Source organism: Delphinus delphis, chromosome 8 (genome assembly GCF_949987515.2).
Source record: "Delphinus delphis chromosome 8, mDelDel1.2, whole genome shotgun sequence".
In the NCBI taxonomy this organism is placed as follows: Eukaryota; Metazoa; Chordata; class Mammalia; order Artiodactyla; family Delphinidae; genus Delphinus; species Delphinus delphis.
The window spans coordinates 10204193-10231291 of NC_082690.1; the positions used below are offsets into that span (position 1 = coordinate 10204193).

At 37.9% G+C, this 27099-nt stretch overlaps 1 protein-coding gene across 4 annotated transcripts; it reads right to left on the reverse strand.

The window, feature by feature from the left end:
• Nucleotides 1–1037: 1037 nt before the first annotated feature.
• CHEK1 (checkpoint kinase 1) lies at nucleotides 1038–26974 on the reverse strand. Of its 4 annotated transcripts, none has more exons than XM_060017711.1 (13): nucleotides 26442–26974; nucleotides 25592–25676; nucleotides 23803–24026; nucleotides 22558–22622; nucleotides 22396–22465; nucleotides 18397–18585; nucleotides 17631–17735; nucleotides 14912–15007; nucleotides 10623–10731; nucleotides 10260–10437; nucleotides 9757–9888; nucleotides 3246–3347; nucleotides 1038–2020 (listed from the first exon to the last, which is right to left on the reverse strand). In XM_060017711.1, exons 1-13 carry the CDS (start codon nucleotides 26611–26613, stop codon nucleotides 1925–1927), a joined length of 1623 nt encoding a protein of 540 aa, XP_059873694.1. In that variant the 5' UTR covers nucleotides 26614–26974; the 3' UTR covers nucleotides 1038–1924. The 4 variants fall into 4 exon arrangements, with proteins under 4 accessions (XP_059873694.1, XP_059873695.1, XP_059873696.1 ...); XM_060017712.1 differs by lacking the exon at nucleotides 26442–26974 and adding an exon at nucleotides 26214–26424; XM_060017713.1 differs by lacking the exons at nucleotides 25592–25676; nucleotides 26442–26974 and adding an exon at nucleotides 26214–26424.
• Between the last annotated feature and the right edge of the window lie 125 nt (nucleotides 26975–27099).

The following is a 27099-nucleotide window of genomic DNA, read 5'->3' on the forward strand; positions in this document are numbered from 1 at the left end:
TGAGGTGAGAATGTACCTATGTTGTGAGCAGAAGAGCAAAGCCAAGGTGGCTAGAGTGGGATGAGCAAGTAAAAGTGGCAGATGAGGCCAAAGAGAACATATCCCATAAAGCCACGTAGGTCGTAGAGAATATTTTGAATTTTATTTGAAGTGTGACAAAAAGCTATGAGAGTTGAGAGCAGGAAGGGATACTTGATTCACATTTTAGAAGGACCAGTCTGACTGCATTTCTGAACTACTGAAGGACAAGCAATATGAAAAGAGAGATAACGATGGCTTTGATTAGAATGGTACTATTAGAGGTATTACATTTGCTGAATTAAATAGGAGTTGCTGAATTGAATACAAAATATGAAAACCGTGTCGAGGATGATTTCTAGAGTTTTGGCTTAAGAAAACTAGGGAGTGAATATAACGTTTACTGAGATGGGGGAAGCTAGGGAGGAATAGGTTGGAGGACAGGGATCAAAAGTTGTTTTTGTTCATGAGATGACTATTAGTCAAGGGGAAATTTCAGGTAGGCTGTGGCTATAAAAGTCTGGAGCTCAGGGGATAGGTCAGAGACAACTTTGTTTTTGAGTTACTAATGGCTGGCTGACAATTCTCAGGAACAAAATTTCTTTCATATTTGAGAATGTACTGGCTCAATTCTTAGGAGCCACCTATAAGTTCAATCGTATTCCTCCTATGGGTATACTGCAGTAATACCATTTACCAGGATATACTATATATGATAAACTCTATAAAATTTCATGTCCTTGGCTTCCTTTTTTTTTTTTGCCACATCACACGGCATGTGGGATCCTAGTTCCCTGACCAGGGATCAAACCCGTGTCCCCTGCAGTGGAAGTGTGGAGTCCTAACCCCTGGACCACCAGGGAATTCTCTTTCTTGGCTTCAGACTAAGATAATTGATTAAGTTTTATAAATTACCAAGAAAAGAGAATACTGGGTCCCAATCTAACATTCAAAAATTAATATAAATTTCATTGAAAGAACAAGGTCTTACTAAAACTAATAGGTAAAAAAAAGCCAGGAATCAGATCTATGTCCATTATAGCTTCCTTACATCCCCTGCGCCTTCTTTCATGCCTTATCACCTAGAAGCTTAGTCACCAATAAGTTCACAGAGTTAGCTATTCATTTTCAAAATAGAATTTATTTCTGTAATAAAGAATTAAAATATAGCTGTGAAAGTAGAAAATAATATAGAAAAATATTTAAAATGTGCAACAGTAATTTTGAGTAAAGGTAGTTAAGCACTAGAGGTTATGCTCAACTTCTACTTGAAAGACCAATCATATATATTATTACCTACACCAGAAAAAACATACCTACTTGCAATTTTAATTAATAATTATAATTCAAAAACAGGTTTACACACCTGGTCAGGCCCTTTTAAAAATATAAGTATAAATCTTGGGGATATATTTTTTGAAGCTGGCTTCACTTCACAGACAGATAAATCTACTGTCCCAAAATCACAAGGTTGTTTTTACTAATTCATCCATGTAATCAAGCCAAAGTGGAGGAAATATGTACTTTTTGGATGAAACCTAATGTTTTGGTAAAAATGGAACAAGAGTATCATTTTTCATTATGTTGGTATAAAAGCTGGTAAGCTCATGTATCCCCAGAGCTTGGTTTCCACCAGGTGGGTCTCAAATTCAGACACTAAATGCAGATGAAGAAATATCTAGTGAATTCTATCTATCCCTTCCCCAAAGTTTTACTTACAATTAAGATATAGGTATTATTTGTATGAAGAACATACAAAAAGAATTGGAAACTGTTTGGCTAGAGGGAAGACAACTCTTCAGGGACTACTGTTTGCAGTTTGCAGAACAGGATAATCTTCTCTAGGAAGAATAATGTCCACATAGCAGCACTATATTCACCAGGAATCCCAGAGCCAGTGGATCTATCATGTAGCAGGAAGCCAAACCTTCTGGCTGCTCACAACATCACTCAGCTTCCCTTTAATCTTCAGGAAGTGTCTCTTGAATTCCAATCCATCACCCTATATTAGGAATAATATCCAAAACTAATGTCAAAAAAACAAGAAAAAGAGACTATGCCATAAAATCAAACTTTCTTTAGGGGTAAGTAGAGACAAACATCCATGGATATGTTCAGATACAGTTATCTTCCAGTCCTCTTATGAATACAAAATATCTTGGTAGAAGAAATGGCTACCTAAATAATTCTGACTTGACTTCGGGCCCATCACTGCTCCCACCACCCTGGGCCCAGAGAGCAGAAACAATGGCATCCTGTCCATTTCAAGGGTTGGTATCTCTGTACCTATGTCATTGTTTTTCATAGGTGTTTATAAACTAAAAATAAGCTACATAACTATGCTTTAAATCCTGCCACAACAGAGCCAGTGATTCAGTTATGAGAAGGGTTTCTCTACACTAGGATCTTAATTTAATTCCATACCAAGCATCTGGACAATAGCACTGCAGCAAATCTCCAACGTAAAGAGTGTGACCAACTCCTCCAACCTCATTTAGAGCCACATACAATCTTTCGGTAAACAGAGAATATGCTCTTTTGGTCTTATATGTCAAGGGCTTTAAAACTGTAACCTCAGAACCAATAATTTCTAAAGAAAGAATCAGAAATGTGAACAAAACTCCATGTATATGAGTATTAATCATAGAGTAGCTTGTAACAAACAGATAAAGGTTCATTAATTATAATGTACAAACATTTGGACAAATCATAATTTTTATGAAAAAATATTAAATACAAATTCAATAAGAAAAAGCTTAGAATGCTACAAAATATTAAGGGTAATTATTTTAAGGACAAAAATAATTTAGGACTATTTTTATTTTTTTATTTGTTATTTATTTACACATTCTACAAAAAACAAAAACTTTTATAATAAGGAAAAAGTCATTTGAAAAAACTGTTTTAGAATAGCTAATGACAAGAACAAATGTTCATAATATTAAATTTAAAAAACCAGTTACCATATATTTATAAATATAATGCCATTAAAAAAAATCTACACATAAGAGTAATTCCATAGAGGATATATTATAAGTAATAGTAAGGTTACTGTAATACAATATCAAAAATAAATCTGTATTCTCTTTGGATGACAAAATTAAAGTTGATTCTTATCTTCTTTATACTTTTTTGTGTTTTTAAAATTTCTAAAATGAACATGTAATACTTATTTAAAAATAGCAAAACAAAGTTTTTTCTTTTAAAAAGTGTTCTATTCTACATACCTTAGAAAGCCGGAAGTCGACCAAGATCTTCTCATCCATTTCTACCAAATTCACTTTGAAAATGAGTTTATTGTTTCTTCTATCAGTTGTTGATACAGTAACCTAAGACAATGAAAATAAGGTCAAACTATATGTGTGGGCAGAAAATACTCTAAATAAAAACTATAATCTTAGTTCAGTGATACTACTGGGATAAAAATTTGAGAGACGCTTTTATAACAGGAGCTGTGCCAGCTGAAAATCCCACTCCTTCTAGGACTTTCCTCTCCCAATGGGTATGTGTGTGTCCAACCAGACCGACCTGTAAACAGGACGCAGCTCCGTTATCGGGGATTGAGTCTATGTGAACTCTTAGCAACAAAATAAATTTAGTATTTTACCAAGATACAACCAAAAGAGGAAACAATTGAAGAGAATAAAAACGAGGGACTTCCCTGGTGGTCCAGTGGTTAAAACTCCATGCTTCTAATGCAGGGGGTGTGGGTTTGTTCCCTGGTCGGGGAACTAAGATCCCATGTGCCATGCAGCATAGCCAAAAAATGAAAAAAAAAAGAGAGAGAGAGAGAGAGAGAATAAAAGCAGACTGAGAGGAAAAACAAGATTATTAAAACATAAAGAAAAAGAGAGGCCAGATTTGTGGGTAAAAAGCTATAGTGGCAATCAGAAGATGGTGAAGGTCTTAAGAGGCCTTTCAACTTCCACTTTCAGTGTTTTAGAAGCTCAGGCTAGAAGAGTGACATGGAAAGAAAGGCCAGGCCAACAGCCAGCACCAAGACCCCAAATGTGGATGAGGCTGGCCTGGACCAAAGAAAAGCCGTCAACTCCAGCTGGATGAATGAGCCCAAGCAAGATCAGCAGGTTTGCCTAGTTGAGCCCAGCGCAAATTACAACAACATTTTTAATAATTCTCACCTCAAGAAATGACTATTAAAGAAACACAGGTGTACCACAACGGTGCAACACTGGAACAACATTATGTTCTGGGAAAACACAAGACACTCAGCACATCTGAAGTAGGTTATTAAACTTCAAAGACAAAGAAAATTTTCCAAAGATTCAGGCAGAAAGAATTAATTGAGGAGTAATGTTGGTAAAAATGGGAGATTAGGAAAATTCAAAAGCCCATTAACTCCACAAAAGCAATGAAAAATCTGGCAAAAACTGTCAGAATCAACTTTTTCAGAACACTGAAAACTAACGAAAAGCTTGCAGCAACACAGGGGCACTCATACAAAACAGACGAGCTTTCTCACGTTGTAACCACCTTATTCCCAACTCCCACTCCTCAGCTCAGTAGTAGCCTTGAAAATAACCATCCACATTCCAGGTCCAGGTACAAATGCAAGAATAAACCTCATTCATAAACTGTCTTAAGCTGTTCTACCTTCCTGGAAGACCTGCTCAACACACTTGTCTTTATTTTGCCTGCCTAACTACACAGGACTTGTGTTAAAGTTGCCACCTGGGGAGCATCTGTCAAAAGTACCTACAGGCAAATGCTTTAACCCTTGCTTACTGGGGTAATGCAGAACAGTTGGGACAAACAGATTACCTAAAAAGCCTGAAAGGAAAGGTTTAGGAGTGAGATGTTTTTGAGGGATAAGAGTTCTGAAAATCTCTCACATATTCCTGGGACTGTAAAGCCTATACTTATGCCCAGGGCACTGTACATGCTCAAGAAAGGTCTGAGAAGGCTCTAAGCTCCGCCTCTGGCTGACCATGAGGCACCACACAAGCAGGAAGTGAAGGCTAACGCAGAGCTGTAAACTGCCTGGCTGGGTATTGACGGCATGCCCCAATACGCACATAGAACCCCTCTGCAAAAACTAGCTTTTGGTTCCAGGAATTTAATGTTTAATCATTACCTGACCATTGAGCTAACAGAACAAAGATTTCAGAGATCACACACAACAAAGAAAACAGACACTATAATATTTGATCAGAAATGTCACTAAACAATCAAAAACTACATCAATTGTCAATGATAACAAACCCTGGGAAGAGGGGAAAATCTATTTCCAGGGTTGTCACATTATAATATTCAAAATGTCCAGTTTTCAATAAAAAAGGATAAAGCATACAGAAAAATGAGAAAATATGGTCCCCACACAGGAAAAAAGAAGTCAGTAGAGAATGTTCCTAAAGAACAGAAAGAAGAATGAAGAAAAGTGAACAGAGTCTAAGAGACCTGTGGGACATCATCAAGTGTATCAGAATATGCACAATGTGAGTCCCAGAGAGAGAGGAGAGAATGGGGCAGAATGAAGATTTGAAAAAATAATGGCCAAAAACTTCCCAAATTTGATGAAAAACAATCCCATCCAGGAAGCTGAATGAACTTCAACTAGGATAAAATGAAAGAGATCCACACCAAGATACATCATATTCAAACTGTTGAAAGACAGTGACGAGAGAATCTTGAAAGCAGCAAGAGAAAGTGACACATCATGCGCAGAGACCCTCAATAATATTAACAGCTGATTTCTCATCAGAAACCACGGAAGCCAGAAGGCAGTGGAATGACACAAAGAGCTAAAAGGAAAAAACTGTCAAGAAGTCCATATCTGGCAAAACTATCCATCATAAATGAAGAAATGAAGACATTCATAATTAAAATTTGATAGAGTTTGAAACTACCAGACCTGCCCAAAAAAGAAAGAGTAGGTAGGGGCTTCCCTGGTGGCTCAGTGGTTGAGAGTCCACCTGCCGATGCAGGGGACATGGGTTCGTGCCCCAGTCTGGGAAGATCCCACATGCTGTGGAGCGGCTAGGCCTGTGAGCCATGGCTGCTAAGGCTATGCGTCAGGAGCCGGGGCTCCGCAATGGGAGAGGCCACAACAGTGAGAGGCCCGCGTACTGCAAAAAAAAAAAAAAAAAAAAAAAAGAAAGAGTAACGGAAGTCCTTCAGGCTGAAATGAAAGAATGCTAGATAGCAACTCAAATCCACATGGAGAAATAAAAAATATTGGTAAAGGTAATTTACATAGATAAATACAAATGACAATAATAATCAATTTTGTTGTTTGTAACATCTATTTTTTCCCTACCTGATTTAAAAAGACAGACACATAAAGCAATAATTATAAATCCATGTTGTTGGGTACACAATGCAAACTATAATCAAAACAGAACTAAAGTGGTATACTAACATCAAACAAAAGACTAACAAAAATTTTTGCAAGAGACAAATAAGGACATTATATAATGTTAAGATGATCAAGAAGATATAGCAATTATAATCATATATTTATCTAGAATCCAAACTCCAAAATTTATGAGGCAAAAACTAACAGAGTTAAAGTAAGAAATAGAATTCAGCAATAACAGCTGGAGAGTACAACATTCCACCCTCAATAATGGATACAAAAATTAGACAAAGATAAACAAAGAAATAGGGCTTTCCTGGTGGTGCGGTGGTTAAGAATCTGCCTGCCAATGCAGGGGACATGGGTTCAAGCCCTGGTCTGGGAAGATCCCACATGCCACGGAGCAACTAAGCCCATGCGCCACAACTACTGAACCTGCGCTCTAGAGCCTGTGAGCCACAACTACTGAACCCGGATGCCACAACTACTGAAGCCCACATGCCTAGAGCCCGTGCTCCACAAAAGAGAAGCCACCACAATGAGAATCCTGTGCACCTCAACAAAGAGTAGCCCCCACTTGCCACAGCTGGGGAAAGCCTGCGCACAGCAACGAAGACCCAACACAGCCAAAAATAAATTAATTTAAAAAATAAATTAAAAAAAAAAGAAAAACAAAGAAATAAAAGACATGAACAACACTATAATGCAACTAGACCTAACAAATATGCCTAGAACACCTCACCCAACAACAGAATCTACATTCTTCTCAATCACACCTGGAACATTCTCCAGTATAGACCATATGTTAGGCAACAAAACAAGTCTCAATAAATTTTAGATAATTAAAATAATACTAAATATCTTCTCTGACCACAATGGAATGCAATCAGAAACCAACAACAGAAAGGATTTTGAAAAATTCACAAATATGTGGAAATGAAACAGCATACCTAAATAATCAAAAAGGAAATCACAAGGGAAATTAGAAAATACTTTGATATGAAAAAAACTGAAAACTCAAAATATGAAAACTTATGGGAAGCAGCAAAAGCAGTGCCCAGACATACATTTATACCTATAAGAACTTACACTAAAAAAGAATGGTATCCAATCAACAACTTAGCCTTCCACCTTAAAAACTAGGAAAAAAAAAAAGAGCAAGGTAAATCCAAAAGAAGGAAATGATAAACAGTAAGAAGAGAGAGATAAATTGGCAAACCTTTAGCAGACTAACCAAAAAAAAAAGAAAAAAAAAGATTCAAATTACTAAAATCAGGAATAAAAGGATGTTACTACAAACTTTACAGAATCTAAAAGGACTATAATACTACAAAAAATGGTATGCCAACAAATTGGATAACCAAGATGAAATGGACAAACTCCTAGAAACACACAAACTCCCACAAATGACTCAAGAGGAAATAGATCTATAACAAGTGAAGACATTGAGTCAGCAATCAAAAAATTTCCAACAAAGGAAAGCCCAGGACCAGATAGCTTCACTGGGAATTCTACCAAACTTTTGAAGAATTAATATCAATCCTTCTTAAACTCTTCAAAAAATAGAAGAGAAGGGAATACTTCCTAACTTGTGCTACGAGGTCAGTATTACCCTGATACCAAAGCCAGACATCACAAGAAAACTACAGATCAAATCCTTTATGAACACAAAAAAAATTTTCAACAAATACTAGCAAACTGAATCTATCGAACACACTAAAAGAATTATGCACCACGATCAAGTGGGATTTATCTCAGGAATGCAAGATGGCTCAAAATACAAAAATCAGGGCTTCCCTGGTGGCACAGTGGTTGAGAGTCCGCCTGCCGATGCAGGGGACACGGGTTCGTGCCCCAGTCCAGGAAGATCCCACATGCTGCGGAGCGGCTGGGCCCGTGAGCCATGGTCCCTGAGCCTGTGCGTCCAGGACCTGTGCTCCACAGTGGGAGAGCCCACAACAGTGAGAGGCCCGCGTACCAAAAAAAAAAAAACAAAAAAACCCAAAAAATCAATTAATGTAATATACCTTATTAACAAAGGAGAAAAGTTTAGCCAAAAAGTAGATACATCCCAGATGTCCATCAATGGATAAATGGATAAACAAAATGTAGTCTATCCACACGATGGACTATCATTCACCCATTGAAAGGAATAAAGTATTAATAAATGGTACAACATGAATTAACCTTGAAAATATTATGTTAAGTAAAAGAAGACAAACACAAAGGGTCACATACTATACAATTCCATTTATATGAAATGTCCAGAATAGGCAGTTCACAGAAAGTATATTAGTGGTTGCCAGGGAGGAAGGTATGAGGAATGACTGCCAATTGGTATGGAGTTCATTTGGGGGGCAGTGGAAGGTTCTAGATTTAAATGGTGATAGTTGCATAATCTTGTGAATATACTTAAAACTACTAAATTGTACCCTTTAAAATGGTTAAAGTGATAATTTTTATAGCATATGAGTTTTATCTCAATAAATCTACCTAAAAAAAAAAGAGTGTATTATCTATACAAATGAGAGGAAAATCAGGCTGGCCTCAGATTTCTGCACAATCATATTTTTCCCTAACTTTTAATTTTGAAAGCTTACAAATCTACAGAAAAACTGGAAGAATAGTGCAATAAATAACCACAAACCCTTTATTGGTCTTATCAACCTAGATAGCATGTTTGCTTTTCTTTTTTTATGTGATTGTCTTTTTTTTTTAGCTTTTAAACTAAGTTATCAACGGCACACACTTCACTATGTGCCTCCTGCAAAGACATTCTCCTACAAACCACAATATTATCATCACACCAAAAATCTGACACTGATTCAAAAACATTATCTAATATAAAACCCATATTCAAATTTCCCCAACTGTTCCAATAACATCCTTTATAGCTTTTTTTCTTTAAATCCACAATCTAGTGAAATATCATGCATTGCATTATTTATCAGGCCTCTTTGGTCTCCTTTAACACAAAATATTCCTCTTTTTGTTTTTCATGATATTAAGATTTGTGAAAAGCCTAAAGACAGGTTAGAATGTCAATGTTATAAAAATGCTACAATAACATAAACAACAAAAATTGGTAGATGGGAGCAGGGAGATGGAGGAAATATGGGATTGTTCATGGATCCATCTTTCATAGAAGGGAGTTGATTGTTAACTGTTACAATTTAAGTATAGTACATAGTTTTAAAGAAAATGACTTGAGTCTCTTAGTGTCTTTAATAACCTTAAAGAAGTCTTTTAAGAAATATTATTTCTTAAGATAAAGAACATTTTACTTAAATTTCTTCAGTTTTAACTGTTTCTTTTTCAAATTAAACTAATTATATTTTTAAAATATACTGACAATGATAGTTTTTTATTCAAATATTTAAATTTTTCTTCAGGAAAAAAATATAACGAAAATCAATGAAACATACCTGATTCATACAACTTTTCTTCCACTGATAGCCCAATTTCTCACAAGTCTCTTTCAGGCATTGGTAAGATTTGTCAGCATCCAATTTGGTAAAAAATCGTGTCATTCTTTTGACCAGGCGCTGCCAGGGGTTCTACATGTCAAACAGAGGAAAGCTGAATAAATCATCAAATTTATCACAAAAGCAGTCATATCATAGCTATTTGGTCTGAAAATTTTTTTCTCTGACTTAAGATTCTTATACATCAGAGTCTTCCCTAGGAATTCCCTGCTGGTCCAGTGGTTAGGACCCTGCGCTTCCACTGCAGGGGGCATGGGTTTTATCCCTGGTCAGGGAACTAAGATCCCATGTGCCATGATGTGGCCAAAAAAACAAACAAAAAACAAAAAAATCTGTATCAAGTTTTAATATTATATTTCTTAGATTTATATATTAAAAGAAAAAAAAAGACTTTAAGACAATAAAAAATAAAGGGCTGCCATTATTTATTTGAAAAACTTTACCTGTGAGGATCCTGGGGTGCCGAGCAACTGACTGTTCAGAAGCATATGATCAGGACATGTGGGCTGGGAAAAACTGATCCCTTGTACCAGTTTATCAATGTATGAAGGGCTGGTGTCCCATAAGGAAAGACCTGTCCGTGGTTCTGGCTGAGAAGTGGAGTACTTCACATTTTCTTCACTGCAGCATTAAGATATGGAGAAAAGTATATCTTTAAATAAAATTCATCAGGCCTTTCTTATATCACATTACCATTCTCACACTGAAAAACATATTCATCATAAGAAAACAATATATACTTGTATTATTTTTCATGGGGACTATTATATCCAACAACTACTTGATTTTTTATTAATCAGTCTTACCTAGAAGCACTGTTTACTGGAGAGAAGTCCAAATTCGACTGAATATGCTTAGAGAATCCGCCAGGAGACTCTGATACACCACCTGAAGTGACTCGGGGCCTCTTTGCCCCTAAAAAAGAAAACATAAATACAAACGCTTTCAAGTTTTCTATGCAGATATTTTTTAATTAACCCAGCTGACAACTTGAAGAAGTAAAACCATATCTAAATTCATTTATTTAACACAAAATACTTATACGACAAATAGTGGCTCTTCCTACATGATTTTATGAGAAACGTGGTCGTTAGGAACTTAGTAGGACTCACTTGCCAAATTGTATAAACTACACATTTCATAAATCCTGACCTCTAAGTATGTTCCAAGTGCAGGCCATAATTTTAATGGTACCATTTATAGTAACAGAATAATGTTCGATGAAGACTGAGAGACCCAGCTAAGGCATCAAAAATTTTTAAAATAAAAAATAATTTGTGATGATGACAATGAACATTATGAATCTGCTCTACCCAATCTTCTTTGCTCCTCTAGAAAAGCTTTACCTAAAATAATCATTATATAGAATATGATGCTACTATAAATTCATGGCTACTACCCTCAGCTGGATCCTCAACCTGGACAGTTAGTCCTACGTTTCTCTAGTCAGTTTCCTCTCCTTTTCCACAATGATTCTTTCAAAACTTCTATACTCCTGTCAGATTAACCAAGACCACCCTCCAGGACCTCATTACTTAGCATATGATACCATCTCCCATTTCACAAAGAAAATAAAGTCACTGGAAACTCTCCCTCAACTTGCCACTACCAAATCTGCTAACTTACTTGCATTCCTACCCATCCTCTCCCCTTCCATCCTCCCATCAAATGTCCATCCCTCTACTTGTAGTTGAGCCCATACCCTCCTTTCTCCTCAGGGACCTTGATGCTCTTTTATTCCCTCTCTCTTAGACTTTGAGCCTCTTCCTCTCAACTGGATCTACCCCCAAACCATTTAAACACGCTTAAGTTTAACCAACCTTTTTATTTATTAATCCATTCATTCAAATATTTTATTAAGCCTACTATGTTATCAGGCAGTAAGATGGGAGAAATGGCATGTTGTTATGCTGATAAGAAAGATCCAGTAAAGAGGGAAGAGTTAATAATGAAGCAGACTGAATAAGCAAAAGAGAACTGCATCTAGTGCTCAAGAGAAAGGGCTGGTTTATATCTGGAGCAATTTAGCCAGAGCAAAGGGAGAAAGCAGAGTATACGAGCACAGAGGCAGTTAATCAGGTGGGTAGAGATGGTGGCAGGAGTTTGTGGGAATTCCTTTGTTATTGCTTCTGTTTCCCAGCGAAATAGGAAGCATTGTCACCAACTGAGAGTGAGGATGGAGAAGTTGAAGAGAAAATGAAAGGTATAAAAATGTGATTTAGGAGAGTAGCGTTGTGAAAGAAGTGGGGAAATGCATTATGATTGCCTGGAAGGATTAAGGGCCCACTTGAGATCAGTGATCTTGAATTTAAAGCAGACAGTGCTGCATATTTTTCTCCAGCTGCAATCAGCTGTGGAGGTATAAGTGTAGAGTAGGTACAAAACAGGATTAAACTTAGGTTAAGTAGACTTGCTCAGTAAGTATGAGTAGACTTTCTCAGTAAGTATGATGAAGAGAGAATGGGCAATGGACTTCCCTGGTGGCACAGTGGTTAAGAATCCATCTGCCAATGCAGGGGACACGGGTTCAAGCCCTGGTTTGGGAAGATCCCACATGCCGCAAAGCAACTAAGCCCGTGCGCCACAACTATTGAACCTGTGCTCTAGAGCCCGCGAGCCACAACTGCTGAGCCCACGTACCACAACTCCTGAAGCCCATGTGCCTAGAGCCCATGCTCCGCAACAAGAGAAGCCACCGCAATGAGAAGCCTGCGCACCTCAATGAAGAGTAGCCTCCACTCGCTGCAACTAGAGAAAGCCCGTGCGCAGCAAACAAAGACCCAACACAGCCAAAAATAAGTCAATAAAATAAATAATTTTTTTTTTAAAGTGAGAATGGGCAAGGAAGTTGAAGATAAATGTAAAGAAGTCATTACAGTGACTAACCTTGGGATTTAAAATAGTGAGGATGGAACTTGGGACCGAGAAGAGGGCAGATAAAAGATAGTGAAAAGGTAGTAGAATTGATGGACTGCAAGTCCAGGTGGGATCAAAGTGTTGCTGGAGTCAGGGTACTAGAGAGGGGAAACCAGAAAAAAATATACTGGTGGTCCAAGCAGGATGCTTGAAGACAAGATCACTAGAGGAGAGAAAGTCAAGGAAATGTGAGGTGATGACAGTGGAAGGACCATCTAAATGAATATTTAAATTACCAAGAACCATGACAAAAATTACGTTAAGAGCTGCGTTGGAGAGAGTGACAATGTGGCAGGAATTTTAATTTGAGGTTCAGAAGGTGATTATTACGAGGGAATAGTGGGCGGTGGAGTCTGATAATAGGATTCAAAATGACGGGCAGAGGAATATGAAGAAAGAACAAGGAGGATGCCTGCTCCACTCCCAGATCAAGGGTATGAGGGTGCAGGAAAGAAAACACCTACCACCTGAGAAGAAGCAATGTCCTGAGAAGAAGCAATGTCCTCAGGGGAGAGCTGGATTTCAATTAGAATAAGGTGAAAGGTTAAAGAAATATTCAGGGAAGAGTTAAAAATTCCTCATTCATCTCTAGCTATTGTTCTCTCTCAGCCAAACTTCTTTACTGAGCTGTCTACACTCTGCTTAACTCTCTTTTACACTAGAATCCCTGTACAATAGAGTTTATTCTTTTTTTTTTTTTTTTTTTTTTGCAGTATGCAGGCCTCTCACTGTTGTGGCCTCTCCCATTGCGGAGCACAGGCTCTGGACGCGCGTGGCATCTTCCCAGACCGGGGCACGAACCCGTGTCCCCTGCATTGGCAGGCGGACTCTCAACCACTGCGCCACCAGAGAAGCCCTAGAGTTTATTCTTAACTCTCCACCAAAACTGTTCCTGCCAAGATCATGAATAACTGCTGTATCATGGAATCCACAGGACAGATTTACTCCACATTCTTCTGATGTCCCATCTCTCTGGCTACTTTTCTCTGGCCTCTGCCCATCACTTAAACACTGGCATTCCTTAAAATTTCACATACTCAATTTAATTTACTACCACAGTTTAAATCACCATCTATTTACAGAAAGCACCTAAATCGACATCTCCAGCTTAGCCCTGTTTCCTGAGTTACACACATGCATGCACACAAGCACACGCACACACACACACACTCCTATGAGACAGTTTTACTTAACTTCTCAAATTCAAATAAAATGTCCAAAATCGAATAAAATTTCCCTGCAAATCTGTTTTTCCTTTTGAGTTACATCCAAGTAAATGGTTTCACCATTTACACAGCTGTTCAAACCAGAAAGGAGACATACTTTGACTCCTCACTCTCCTTCATTTTCCACATATAAACAATCACCAGTATTATCAACTCTAGTTCTTAAATTTCTCTGGAATCAACTTCTTCTTTCCAATCCCACTATCACTAACCTAGTCCAGCCTACCATCTTCTCACATCTAGGATCAAAAACAGTGAAAAAAAGTAGCTAGAAAGATCTTTCAAAACCAAACACATAAGCATGTCATTTCCTTGCTTAAAGTCTCTCAAAAGGTTTTCCCAACAGCCTTCGGTTAAAGCCCAAGATCTTTAACCACGGTTTGGTTGCTATCTACTTTTCCAACCTCATCTCAAACCTCTCTCTCTCTCTCTCTCCCCTTCTCCATTCACTTACTTTCTCAGCAAACATTTACTGAATGCCTGTGATGGACCACACACTACGCTAAGCACAGGTGATGCAATGATGAACAAGCCAGACATGGTCCATGCCATACTGGCCTTCTCTCCAGTTCCTCAAATGCACTACTTTCTAACCTCCAAGACATCCCAGATGCCGCTTCCATGTTCAGAGTCTGCCACTCATCTTGCTACTACTCTTCTGGCTAGCTCCCCTTTAATCTTCAAATCTTAGATTTAACGTGATTTCCTCAGCAAGATAAGTGTTCTTTGTCACTTAAGACTTGGTCAAATTCTTAGCTGTAGTACCCTGACTTTCCACTTTATAATTATTAATGAGCTTAAAATTATTTTTTCTATTTCTGGTTTTTGTACTAGACATTATAATCTTCATGAGGACAGAGACCACAGCTCTTTTGTGTTGTTGACTTATACTGACTTTACAAGTACCTTTTCTTCACAGAAAAAAAAATACTTGTATTTTAAGGATATATTACCTTTCTTGAGTGGTTTGTTGTACCATCTATCTTTTTTGATGTCTGGGATGGTAATCCTTACTGATGGATTCTCAACTAGGATTTTATGCAGCAGAGCTGAAAACAAAACATTAAGACAACATTTATAAAAGACTCAAATAGATTAGAAAAGCCTACAGCTTGTGGTGTAGAACACACATTCTCTATTGCTTTCCTTATGTCCAAATATTATTTCTGGGGAAGAGAAAGAATAAAGCTACTGAATTTTTGCTTTAATTTCATGCATTCTTTGCTACTGTCTATATCTCTGAATATTCTTCCCAGAGCTGACTCTCAGTTGTTTGCAAATAAATAGAACAAGAGCTAGGTGGAAATGTTTCTCTTCACTTGATATTTATACAACGATAGCAAAAAAAAAACCCCTTTTATCCATTTTCAATACCAAACTTCACTGTTCCAATATGTCATATTAAGTCCTCGTTCACACAATTTTACAAGGGAAATTTACTTTCCAATAACTTTTTAAAAAATATTTATTTATTTGGCTGCGCTGGGTCTTAGTTGCGACACATGGGATCTTTGCTGCTGCACACGGGATCTTCACTGCTGCATGCGGGATCTTTAGTTGCGGCATGTGAACTCTTAGTTGCAGCATGCATGTGGGATCTAGTTCCCTGACCAGCGATCGAACCCAGGCCCCCTACATTGTAAGCACAGAGTCTTAGCCACTGGACCACCAGGGAAGTCCCTCCAATAACTTTTTAAGAGACAGTAATAAAAGCAACCATCATCCTAAGGTACCTTAATTGTATTGATAAAGAATTCATTCATCTCCCAACACCAGTTTTCTAATTTTCTAATGGACTGAAGATTTAAATGAAAAAAATAAAGCCTTAAAAACATAAATGAAAACATAGGTAACTTTTTTCTAATGCTGAGGGTAGAAACATGATGATATAGTCAGAAACCACAAAGGACAGGTACTAGATTCAAATAAATAAAAATATAAAACTTCTGGGGACTTCCCTCGTGGTCCTGTGGGTAAGACTCCATGCTCCAACACAGGGAACCCAGGTTTGATCCCCGGTCAGGGAACGAGATCCGCATGCATGCCACAACTAAGAGTTCACATGCTGCAACTAAGAAGCCCACATGCCGCAACTAAGACCCAGTGCAGCCTAAATAAGTAAGTAAATAAATAAATAACTACTTTTAAAAAAAAAAGTTAAGTTTAAAAAATATATATAAAACTTCTGCATGTCAAAATAGCATAAACAAAATAAAAATACATGACAAATTGTCAAAAATATTTGTAACGAATGCAAAGATCTAATGACATTAATATGTTTTTCAAAAACCTCATATAAAGTAAAAAGAAAACCTCCTACCAAAAATGAGCAAACTAGACACGTTCACAAAAACAGACTAAAAGCTAATAAATATACAATGAATATACAACTTCATTGGTACTAAATTTAAAATAAAAATAAAAAACAGAGGGGCTTCCCTGGTGGCGCAGTGGTTGAGAGTCCGCCTGCCGATGCAGGGGACACAGGTTCGTGCCCCGGTCTGGGAAGATCCCACATGCCGCGGAGCGGCTGGGCCCGTGAGCCATGGCCGCTGAGCCTGCGCGTCCGGAGCCTGTGCTCCACAACGGGAGAGGCCACAACAGTGAGAGGCCCACGTACCGCAAAAAAAAAAAAAACAGAATACAGTTCTTATATGTAGGCCTATTAGATTAGTCAAAAAAAAAAAGTTTAAGGGACTTCCTTGGCAGTCCAGTGGTTAAGACTCCGCACTCTTCCACTGCAGGGGGCACGGGTTCCATCCCTGGTCAGGGAACTAAGATCCTTCATCCCGCACAGCATGGCCAAAAAAAAAAAGTTTAAATGTAAACTAGTTAGACTGTGATGAAATGGTACAAACTTTCCGGAAAACAATTTGGCAAAGTAAATAATAATAATTAAAAACTGTATACATCTTTGACCCTGCAATTCCACTTCTGGGGTTTTACTTTAATTAAATAATTTAAAGGTATGTGCAAAGATTAAGTTATTTGGATGATCATCATATCTCTTTCACAGCAGTGAAAAATTAGAAAAAATCCTGAATCTCTAAAAAGGTGAACTGGATAAGTATAGTAAGCCATGTCCATATAGCAGAATACCATCACAGTCTTTAAAAACAGTGATGTAGACCTACAATTATAGTCATGAAAAAATGTTCACAAAGCATTAACACACAAAAAAATACTGGTTACAAAATAACATGTATAGTGGGATGTCATTTTTTATGAAAACACACATACTTATAAATAATATACATATATAACAAACACATAGTTTTTACTACAAAATATAGAAGCACATATCAAAACATTAAAAGAAGCTATTCCATGGGAGGGAGGGAGACGCAAGAGGGAAGAGATATGGGAACATATGTATATGTATAACTGATTCACTTTGTTATAAAGCAGAAACTAACACACCATTGTAAAGCAATTATACTCCAATAAAGATGTTAAAAAAAATAATAAAGAAGCTCTTCCTGAGTGCTGGGATTATAGGGTTGGATTTTACAATTTTTTAATTTATTATTCTTCTACTTCATCTGTAAAGATCATGGATTATTTACATAATGATTTAAAAGTTAAAAAAAAAAAATGTAAGAAAAAAATTCAAATAGCACTAGGCTTCATTACCCAAGAAATCAGTACTTTACATCAAAATAACCCAGTTACCTAGAGGAGCAGAATCGATTTTTTTCCAAGGGTTGAGGTATGTTTTTTTTTCTTTCCAATCACAATATTCCTGACAACTATCACTAGGCTGGTCCCACGGCAATTCTGAAAAAGAAACAAGTCCCAGTTTTCTGAGTGTTCAAATAATTATACAATTTTAAGGGAAAATGATCAATGACACAAATCCAGTAAAAGTTTCCTCCAAATTAATTTAATATGGTTTCCAAACTAAGAATGCCAACTCTAAGAAATTTTAGAGGCACTTCTAAGATAGATAGTCCACTTCCTGCCTTACTCTCTTCCAAAAGTATTCACATGAATTTTAAAAGAGAGAGCTACTGTGATATTTCATTTAATAGCTATACATACTTCATTTTTAAAAACCTTTGGGATTAAAAGTTCCAAATTAGTTATAAATAAGTTAATATTAAAATACTATCACATAAATATGGATCCCCTTGATTCATTTCATTTATTTTGGTATAAGAAACCTGGCTTTCCTAAGGACAGGAATTTTATCATGATTAAAAAACTCAAAGCTGCTGCATAGCACAGGGAGATCAGCTTTGTGACGACCTAGAGCGGTGGGATAGGGAGGGTGGGAGAAAGGCTCAAGAGGGAGAGGATATGGGGATATATGGATACATATAGCTGATTCACTTTGTTGTACAGCAGAAACATACACAACATTGCAAAGCAATTATAATACTCCAATAAAGATGAAAAAAAAATTACGCAGAAAAATAAATAAATAAAAAGCTCTTACCTCCAGCCAACATTGCAGTAAGTACTATTCCACAGGACCAAACATCAACTGGTTCTGCATGAAATTCTTTTCTCTTTAGAAGTTCTGGAGCAACATACGGTAAAGTACCACACATCTTGTTCAATAAACGCTCTCGATTATTATGCCGAAACACTGTTGCCAAACCAAAGTCAGAGATTTTGAGGTTATCTAAACCAAAGGAAAAGAGGATGGCGCTGGATAAAAATGTTTTGTAAATAGATATACTTAAAAAAAAAAAAAAAAGATATACTTAAAGGAGTTGAGTTGTATTGGAAAACCACTGGTGTTATGACCAAAAAGAAATTTTAAAAAAGAAGAAATTAAAGACATTATCATATAGTTAAAACTAGAAAAAGGCCTCATGGCTTCTATTAACTTAAGACAAATATTGTCAATACACAAACAGTATGGACCAGATTAAAGAAAGATCCTGGAGTCAAAAGGGCCTTCTAGAAAAGAGCACTCCAGACTTAAACACTGAAAAGAGAGCCATGCCCTCATCGGGTTGTGCAGAGGGCAGGAGGGAGACATCAATAACATACTAGGCACAACTTTTCCAGCAGTGGACAAACCCAGCTGGCTGGACCAAAACTAAAGACCCACAAACCACCAGAACTTCTTGTCAAGGTGGCTAAGTTTAGAAAAGGAGGACGAACTCTGTACAGAAAACAAACCAGAAGAGCAAATTTCCACTCTAACTTCCCGTCTTCAGCACACACAAGTTATCGGCAGAACTTTCACCTTAACTACACTTAGTGAATATCTACCGTAACTGAGTGACACTGTGCTAGCCATGTAGGTAGATAAATTACTGAAGACTAACAATAACAACTGCTGTCGAGGTTATGAAAATATAGAACATTACAAGATCTTACAGAAAGGGAATCTAACCTAGTCTTCAGAGATAGGGGAGACTCCCCTATTCTTAGGTATCAACTGGTAAAACTTTTTTAGAAAGCAATCTGGCAAAAGATGCCAAAATTTGAAATACTCCTGCTCTTTGAACTAGGAATTCCCACTTCTAGGACCATACCCACAAAAATACTTCCACAAATTCACAAACATAAGGATATCCATACCATAACAATACTGTTTGTAAATAACCTAAATGTCCATCAATAAAGAAATGATTAAATCTTATAGTACACATGTACAATGAGATTATGTAGGTAACAAAAAACAAACAAAAAAACACAAGGTATATCTACATGTACTGACATGGAATCAGGTATAAATGGAAAAAACGGCAAGTGCCATAATAAATCTTCATTGTAACATGACCTAATTTTTATATTGGCCTGTGCATTAATTTATAGAATAGTCATCATCACCTTATATTTTTTTAAAGCTAGAAACAACTTAAATGTTCCAAAACAGGGGACTGATTCTTTAAAAATCAATTACATCCACCCAATGTAATATGTAAGCCACTGATGTTTACTTCTATGACTTGGGAGGTGGCTACTGTAATTATCCTTTTAACAGCTATATATGACACAATCTTGACAAATGACTGAGATTAAGAGTTCCAAGTTACCTATAAGCAATAATCACTGAAAATACTAATGGATGACCACAATATTCCTTACAGTCTGTAGTTTCACTATGTCTGTGACATAATACTTAGAGAACTGTATATAATAAATTTTAAATTGAGGAGTGTGGTTACTTCTGAGAAAAAGAAAGGGGCACACATTTGGAAGGAATACAGAGGAGGACTTCAACTATATTGATAATGTTGTATTTCTTTTTTAAAAAATATTATTATTGAATAGAAACAAAAGATTATTTATATAATATGCAAGATATGAAAAATCATTATAATCAACATCCACTCACCTAACACCTAGTTTAAGTACACTCTATTTTCTTTGAAACCTCCTATAAATCCTTCCCTTTCCTAACTGCAATCCTTCCTTTCTAGAAGATTTTATGTAGCTTGAAACCTATTTAATAAAAAAAGGACTTAATTTGTATATGAGGAATGGGAAGAATTGATTATAATACCATCAAAGCTATTAGTATTCAAAAAGTAACGGACATAGAATGAAAAATAGAAGCAGAGGGAAGTCTCCCAGCTTGTGCTCTCATTTCTTGGGATTCATCAACAGACCATTCTACAGTTCCTTTTCCCAATACACCAAATTTTTTGAATATCTACAATTTTGCTACATACTTTATGGAACAACTTGCAGAAGGCTAAATAACCAAAGAAGGGTCTTAGGTAGCTAGGTTAGTAGATGGGTTAATAAAAAGCTACCTAAAAGATATTAACCAAAATATTAACACTGGTTATAACTGACTGGTGAATTTCTGGTGATTTTTTACTTTCTTTTTTATACTTTTGATCTTATTTCATGATTACTTTTATCTTTATAAAGAGAAAACAGTATTTTTAGTTTGGGAACAAAGTTTTCACATTCCAGATATTACATACTCACATCTCCATTATTTATATAAGCTGGTTTAATTTATCCCCTTGTATGAAGGTCAATTATAGAGTTCAGAAAGAGGTAGAAGGCGGCTGATAAGAACATACACTGGTACTTATGATGGGGCACGATAATGCCAGAAACACTAAACCTCAGGGTTGGACAAGATGTGAAAATTACTTTGGTCCAACCAGCCAAGCAATGTTTAAATTCCCTTTACAATATCCCTGATAATTAATAATCCAGTGTTTGAATCTCCTGTTAAAAACCTACTACAGGGACTTCCCTGGTGGCGCAGTGATCAAGAATCCGCCCGCCAATGCAGAGGACATGGGTTTGATCCCTGGTCCGGGAAGATCCCACATGCTGCAGAGCAACTAAGCCCGTGCGCCACAATTACTAAACCTGAGCTCTAGAGCCCATGAGCCTCAACTGCTGAGCCCACGTGCCACAACTACTGAAGCCCACGTGCCACAACTACTGAAGCCCACGTGCCTAGAGCCCATGCTCCGCAACAAGAGAAGCCACCGCAATGAGAAGCCCGTACACCACAACGAAGAGTAGTCCCTGCTCGCCGCAACCAGAGAAAGCCCATGCTCAGCAATGGAGACCCAACGCAGCCAAAAATAAATTAATTAAATTAAAAAAAAAAAAACCTACAACAAAGCAACCTATTAAGTTCTGGGGCAGATCCATTAATGAGGGTCATCTTTGTACTAATCCAAATTGCCTCCACATAGTTTTCACCCACATACTGTGAAGAACTGTATTTAACAATTAGCAAATTTCCCTTGAGTTCCTCAATTATGCCTTATTTTACATAGTTTCTAGCCCTTTCAGCATTCTGGTCACTCACCTATAAAAGTACTTCGGTAGTCTGCATGCCTTTCACAGTACTGTCCCAAACACCTATTATTCCCGCCATGGCCTTCCAGAGAAGTGCTGGACTGCTGCCTTCCTCATTCTCACCTTATCACCTTAATTTTCCAATGATCAAATTACATGGGTGACTAATATGAAGTCTGCTGCCTAGTAAGTCTTTTTAAACCTTCTTTGCTGCCAAAGACATGCCATTAAACTGTACTTATTTCGTTAGTTTTTTTCAATCCAAATACTGAATTGAGTAACGATCCAGTATGTGTTAAATCTGACCCACCTCTCTGGTCTGCTAAATTCATTCATCTAATAAACATTGTTGAAAACCTACTATTTGCCAGGCACTATTCTAACACATTAAACAAAACAGACAAAAATCACTGCCTCATATGCAGTGGATATTTGTCACCTTTTTCGATCCTGATTCTATAAGCTAACACTAACACTGTCCATCCCTCTCAGTTTTTATGACATCCATAAAATATAACTAAAAGCCCTGCATCTTTATCCAAGTCATAAATTAAAAAGAACAAATACGTCAAGGCTAAGGTCCAGGGTATTTCAATTTCATATTTTTTGCCCTGAAATTTCGGTAATGGAAAGCCTTGATCCTGCCTTTGTATGGCTGTACTAAAATGATTAGGTAGCAGCAACAAAATGCTAAACTTACCCCTTTCATCCAATAGGAGATTTTCTGGCTTAATATCCCTGTGAGTTATTCCAATACCATGCAGATAAACCTAAAAGAGAAGCAGAGGAAAGCATACCAGAATAGGGTAACTTACTTCACTAAGACTAATTTTAAGTAAAAGTTAGAGACAACTGTACCTACCACCCCTGCCATGAGTTGATGGAAGAACCTCTGAGCATCTTGTTCAGGCATGCCTATGTCTGGCTCTATAAGAATTAGTTACGAAAGTTAGTTCACCAGGTAAATATAATCAGTCATCAACCACACAGTCTCCTAATTCGAAAGTTAAACATTTGTGATTGTACTTTAGCAAAGAGAATCTAATGCTAACAATGAAAAGATTCTGGAGTCCACTAGTACATATAGTACTTAATAACTCACATTTCCCCATGTGTTAAGTGGCAAAAATAAATTAACATCACAGGAAAAGTACAGAGAAATAACAAACTATCACCCAAATCAAGAATGAAAGCCGTAACTTGAAAGCCCCTACTTATACTAACCATGATTTATTTGGTATCTTTCAAATTCTCCCCTAATTTCTTCTAAATCCTATGCCAATAGGATTGTAATTGCCGAAGTGGAAGCCTACACAAATCTAAGTTGATTTCACTAAATACTTAACAACAAATTTAAACTTCATATAATTTCTCGCACTACTACAAAACCATGAATTCCTGTGAAGTTACTTCAGGAAATACAGTTTTATTAAGAAAGGTTCTATTGTCAGTTATCTTTTTATATTTTTATCTCCCTCATTAACTTTTGATTTCTTTTATTCTCAACTTTTCTGAGATAGATACTGAAGATTCTAACAATCACTTTTTAACTGCTAATACAATAGCTCTAAATAATAAATTTAGATCCACAGAATATATTTTATGTACTTCTTACTGTTCTTTAATATCAAGACTTTGAATCTACACAGAAAATTTAAGCAGCAAGCACAGATTTTACTTAATATATATAAAGCAATCATAGAAAATTCTCAATTTCACTTATGTAACAACTTGCTATTATTTTGGATTTGTAAACGTATGCAATGATTTCATGAGACTAGAATGTCTACAAAGAAAAAAAACTTTTTCTGCATATGCATACATCACACTTATGATTCTTCACCATGAGACCACAGTTTACCATTCTTAAACTCTACATAATAGCAATCCCACCCCAAATCACTTATACAACTTGGGAAAAAAGTTTCTTTGATGAGTCTACATATGTATCCAGTGTTTACATAAGTTGCAAAAACAAGAAAATTTACTCCAATTCACTATTGCATAAGCAAGTCTGAATGGACAATGAAGAAGCAGCAGTCCCAAGATTAAAAAACAAATTTAAAAACTTATTTAGCATAAGAATTATCTTCAATCTTTTCCATACCTATTCTATCAAAAAGTTCTCCCCCACTACAGTACTCCAGAAATAGATACTGGATATTGCCTTCTCTCCTGTGACCATAGAATTTCACTACATTCTCATGATTTAACATTTTATTGATACAAATCTCTTTCTTAATATTTTCTGGACAGTCTATGGCACGCTTCATGTCCACAATCTTCACTGCAACTGCTTCTTCAGTTCTTCTATTCACAGCAAGTTGAACTCTAAAAAGAAAAAGGAAGAGTTATAATATTCCAGACATTTGAATTATATTTCTTTTAAAACTTCAAAAGGCTAAACATAACTCATCCAAAACTATTTTACCTTTATTAGTTTCTCCACCTGGGAGAAACCATGGGAATGGTTTATGCCATGTTCTCAACAGATACTACTCCTTTCTGAAATGTGAAGTATGATAGCTAGTGCTCCAAAGAAGTCATTATGCTGTACATCCAAGTCATTTAATAAATTCTTAATAAACTAAAATGGGATAATAGCAATTCTAGGCCACATCACATATACACATGCTCTATTCATTTAACTTGTTTTTCTTCCACTTTTACTGAGCTACAGTTGACATAAAGCACTGAAACGATTATCACAAGTTTAGTGAACAACCATCTTTTCATATAGATACAAAATTTTAAAAATCGAAAAAATACATATTTTCCCTTGTGATGAGAACTTAGTATTGACTCTTTTAACTTTCATATATAACATACAGCAGTGATAATTATATTTATCATGTTGTACATTACATCCTTAGTACTTATTTATCTTTTAACTGGAAGTTTGTACCTTTGGACCGCCTTCATCCAACTTCCCCTCCCCTACACACTGCTTCTGGTAACCACAAATCTGATCTCTTTTTCTATGAGTTTGTTTGTTTGTTTTTGAAGCATAATTGACCTACAACACTATGTTAGTTCCTGTTACAACATAGTGACTCGATATTTCTATACATTTCAAAATGACCACGATAAGTCTAGTTAGGGTATGTCGCCTTACAAAGATATTACATAGTTCTTGACTATACTCCCCACACTGTACATTTCATACCGGAGACTCATTTATTTTGCAACTGGAAGTTTGTACCACAGGTATGTCTCTCCTCCCCAGCACCATCCTCCCCTCTGGCAACTACCTGTTTGTTCTCTGTATCTAACTCTGTTTCTCTTTGTCGTTTGTTCATTTGTTTAGTTTTTTAGATTCACCCTATTAAGTGAAATCACGCAGTGTTTGTCTTTCTCTGTCTGACTTATTTAAACTTAGCATAATACCCTCTAGGTCCATCCATGATGTCCCAAACGGCAAGATTTCATTCTTGCTCTATTCATTTAATTGTAATAACATTACCTAGCATTTATTAATCCGATACTATATGTGTCTACAGTAACTGTTCTAAGTACTTGTGGGATATGCCATTTTACAGAGGCACACAAGGACATTAAGAAGCCTGCCTAAGAACACAAAACAATGACCAGCAACGTGACTCCAGAGTCTGTTCATTTGCTCATTGAACCACTATGTTTGAACCCCAGGAAGGAGTATGTGGGAGGAGAAACTGACTTCAGAAGTCTCCTCTAGCTCTTTAGGAAGAGAATGTTTTTGTTTTGTTTTGTTTTTAAAAGGAAGAAAAAAAAATAACCCTTACAAAAGATTGTGTAGCTTCAGTTCCCCAAAGTTTTAGATTTCAAATGCAAAGATCTGTTCTCCAAAATAACCAACTTGTACTCAAAGGAGACAACAGAAAACTAAAGCAAGCCGGGGTAAAAGGACTCAAACTCACTCTCCATAGGCACCTTCTCCCAGGGTTTGCACCAAGTCCCAGTCTTCCACAAAGGGCACTGCCATGACTCCACTAAGTCCCGCGGCTGTAAAAGCAGGAACCCAGAAAAGACGGTGGCTGAGGACACGCTTCAATCATCTGTAAAGCCGCTGGGCTCCGCCTCTTGCCGTGATTCTTCAAGGTGAATCACAGCTCCTGGTTTCCCCTTACACCTCATCCATATTTTACCCAAGTCTTTAAAGCACAAGCAAGTATTCTAAACTCTGGCATTTCGTTGGTAACTCACAAGCCCCGTTCCCACGCAAAGCGAAGGCTGAAACGCCGCCTTCCAGGCGGCCGAGGAAACGTACCAGTGGCGCGGAGGAGTTGGGGGACCAGTGCTTTACGGTGGGGGACTGGGGAAGGGGGTGAGAGGTGAAGCGTCGGGCTAGAGTAAGGGGATGTGGGCTAGCAGAGGAGGAAATAATCGCTACGAGGACCGCAGCCGCTCCTCCCGACCCGCTCACTCCCAGTTCCCACCCACGCCCCGTCCCCAAGGCCAGGAGGAGCTCGGGGCGGAGCCAAAATGCCCCAAGAAGCGGAAGGAAGGGCTGGGTGACACGCGGACGGCTGGGGCCCAAACCTCGGGTGCTCTCGGCCTGCAGAGGAAGTCTTCTCTCCAGTCCCTGTACAACGGGGTCCGCCTGGCACCCCACTCCTCCACCCTCCGAAACCGCCCCTCCGCAGGAGTCTCTCCGATCCTCTAGGCTCGGCGCTGAGAACTTTCTCTCGCTGTGCCCCTCCTAAATCATGTAGCCCCCGAACTCCGGCTCCAGGAACTTTTCCCCCTCTACCGGCCGCCCTTCCTCACCAGGCCGTCCTTTGCCCGCCACCACAGGAATCCAAATGCGGGGCTTTTCCCGCCAAAACTTGCTGGCGTCACATTGTCGCAAACGCACGCTCCCTTGCCGGAAAGCAAGGAGGCGCGCGTTCCTGGGCCGGCTGCTCTGCAGATTGGGCCGGCCAGGGCCTGGCGCCTGCATTCCCCGCAGGCTCACGCTGGCCGGGGCCGGGTTACTTTCAAACCAGGAGGAGATCCTGGCTGAAGCGGTTTAAGAACTGCCGAGTGCATCGGTGTGAATGACCCCCGGGCCCAAACGCGAAGTGGGACCCGGCGTGTGACCTCGGCCGGCCGGCTGGCCGCCCGTCCCCGCGCTCTCGGGGAGAGCACCACTGCGGGGCTAGCTACCGCCGCCCCGGACCCCCGAGCATCTCGCCCCGCTGCCTGGCAGGGTAGCGAGGATCACACTCCGTAAGTGCTGTCTCTGTAACTTTAAAGCGCGGCCCAGATAAAACTGGAGCCGAGAAGCCAGGGACAGCTGTTGAGCATTGATCCTGTTTAGAATGAAAGGAACTTTGTGATAGGAGCGAGAAGCATCAAATACTGGCTGCACTGTAATGGGGGGTGGGAAGGCATCGGGATGAAGAAAGCTACTCTTCTGTAGCTGGAGGTAATGTCAGGATAACCA

Bases quoted from the DNA above. Each gene is read 5' to 3' on its own strand.
- CHEK1 (XM_060017711.1), bottom strand. From the start codon at position 26,613: ATGCAGGCGCCAGGCCCTGGCCGGCCCAATCTGCAGAGCAGCCGGCCC. The intron at 22,466-22,557 runs GTAGGTACAGTT...CTTCTCTTTTAG, and splicing joins ATCAACTCATGGCAGGGGTG to GTTTATCTGCATGGTATTGG. The intron at 9,889-10,259 runs GTAAAGTTTTTC...TTTGACATGTAG, and splicing joins GCACCCCAGGATCCTCACAG to AACCCCTGGCAGCGCCTGGT.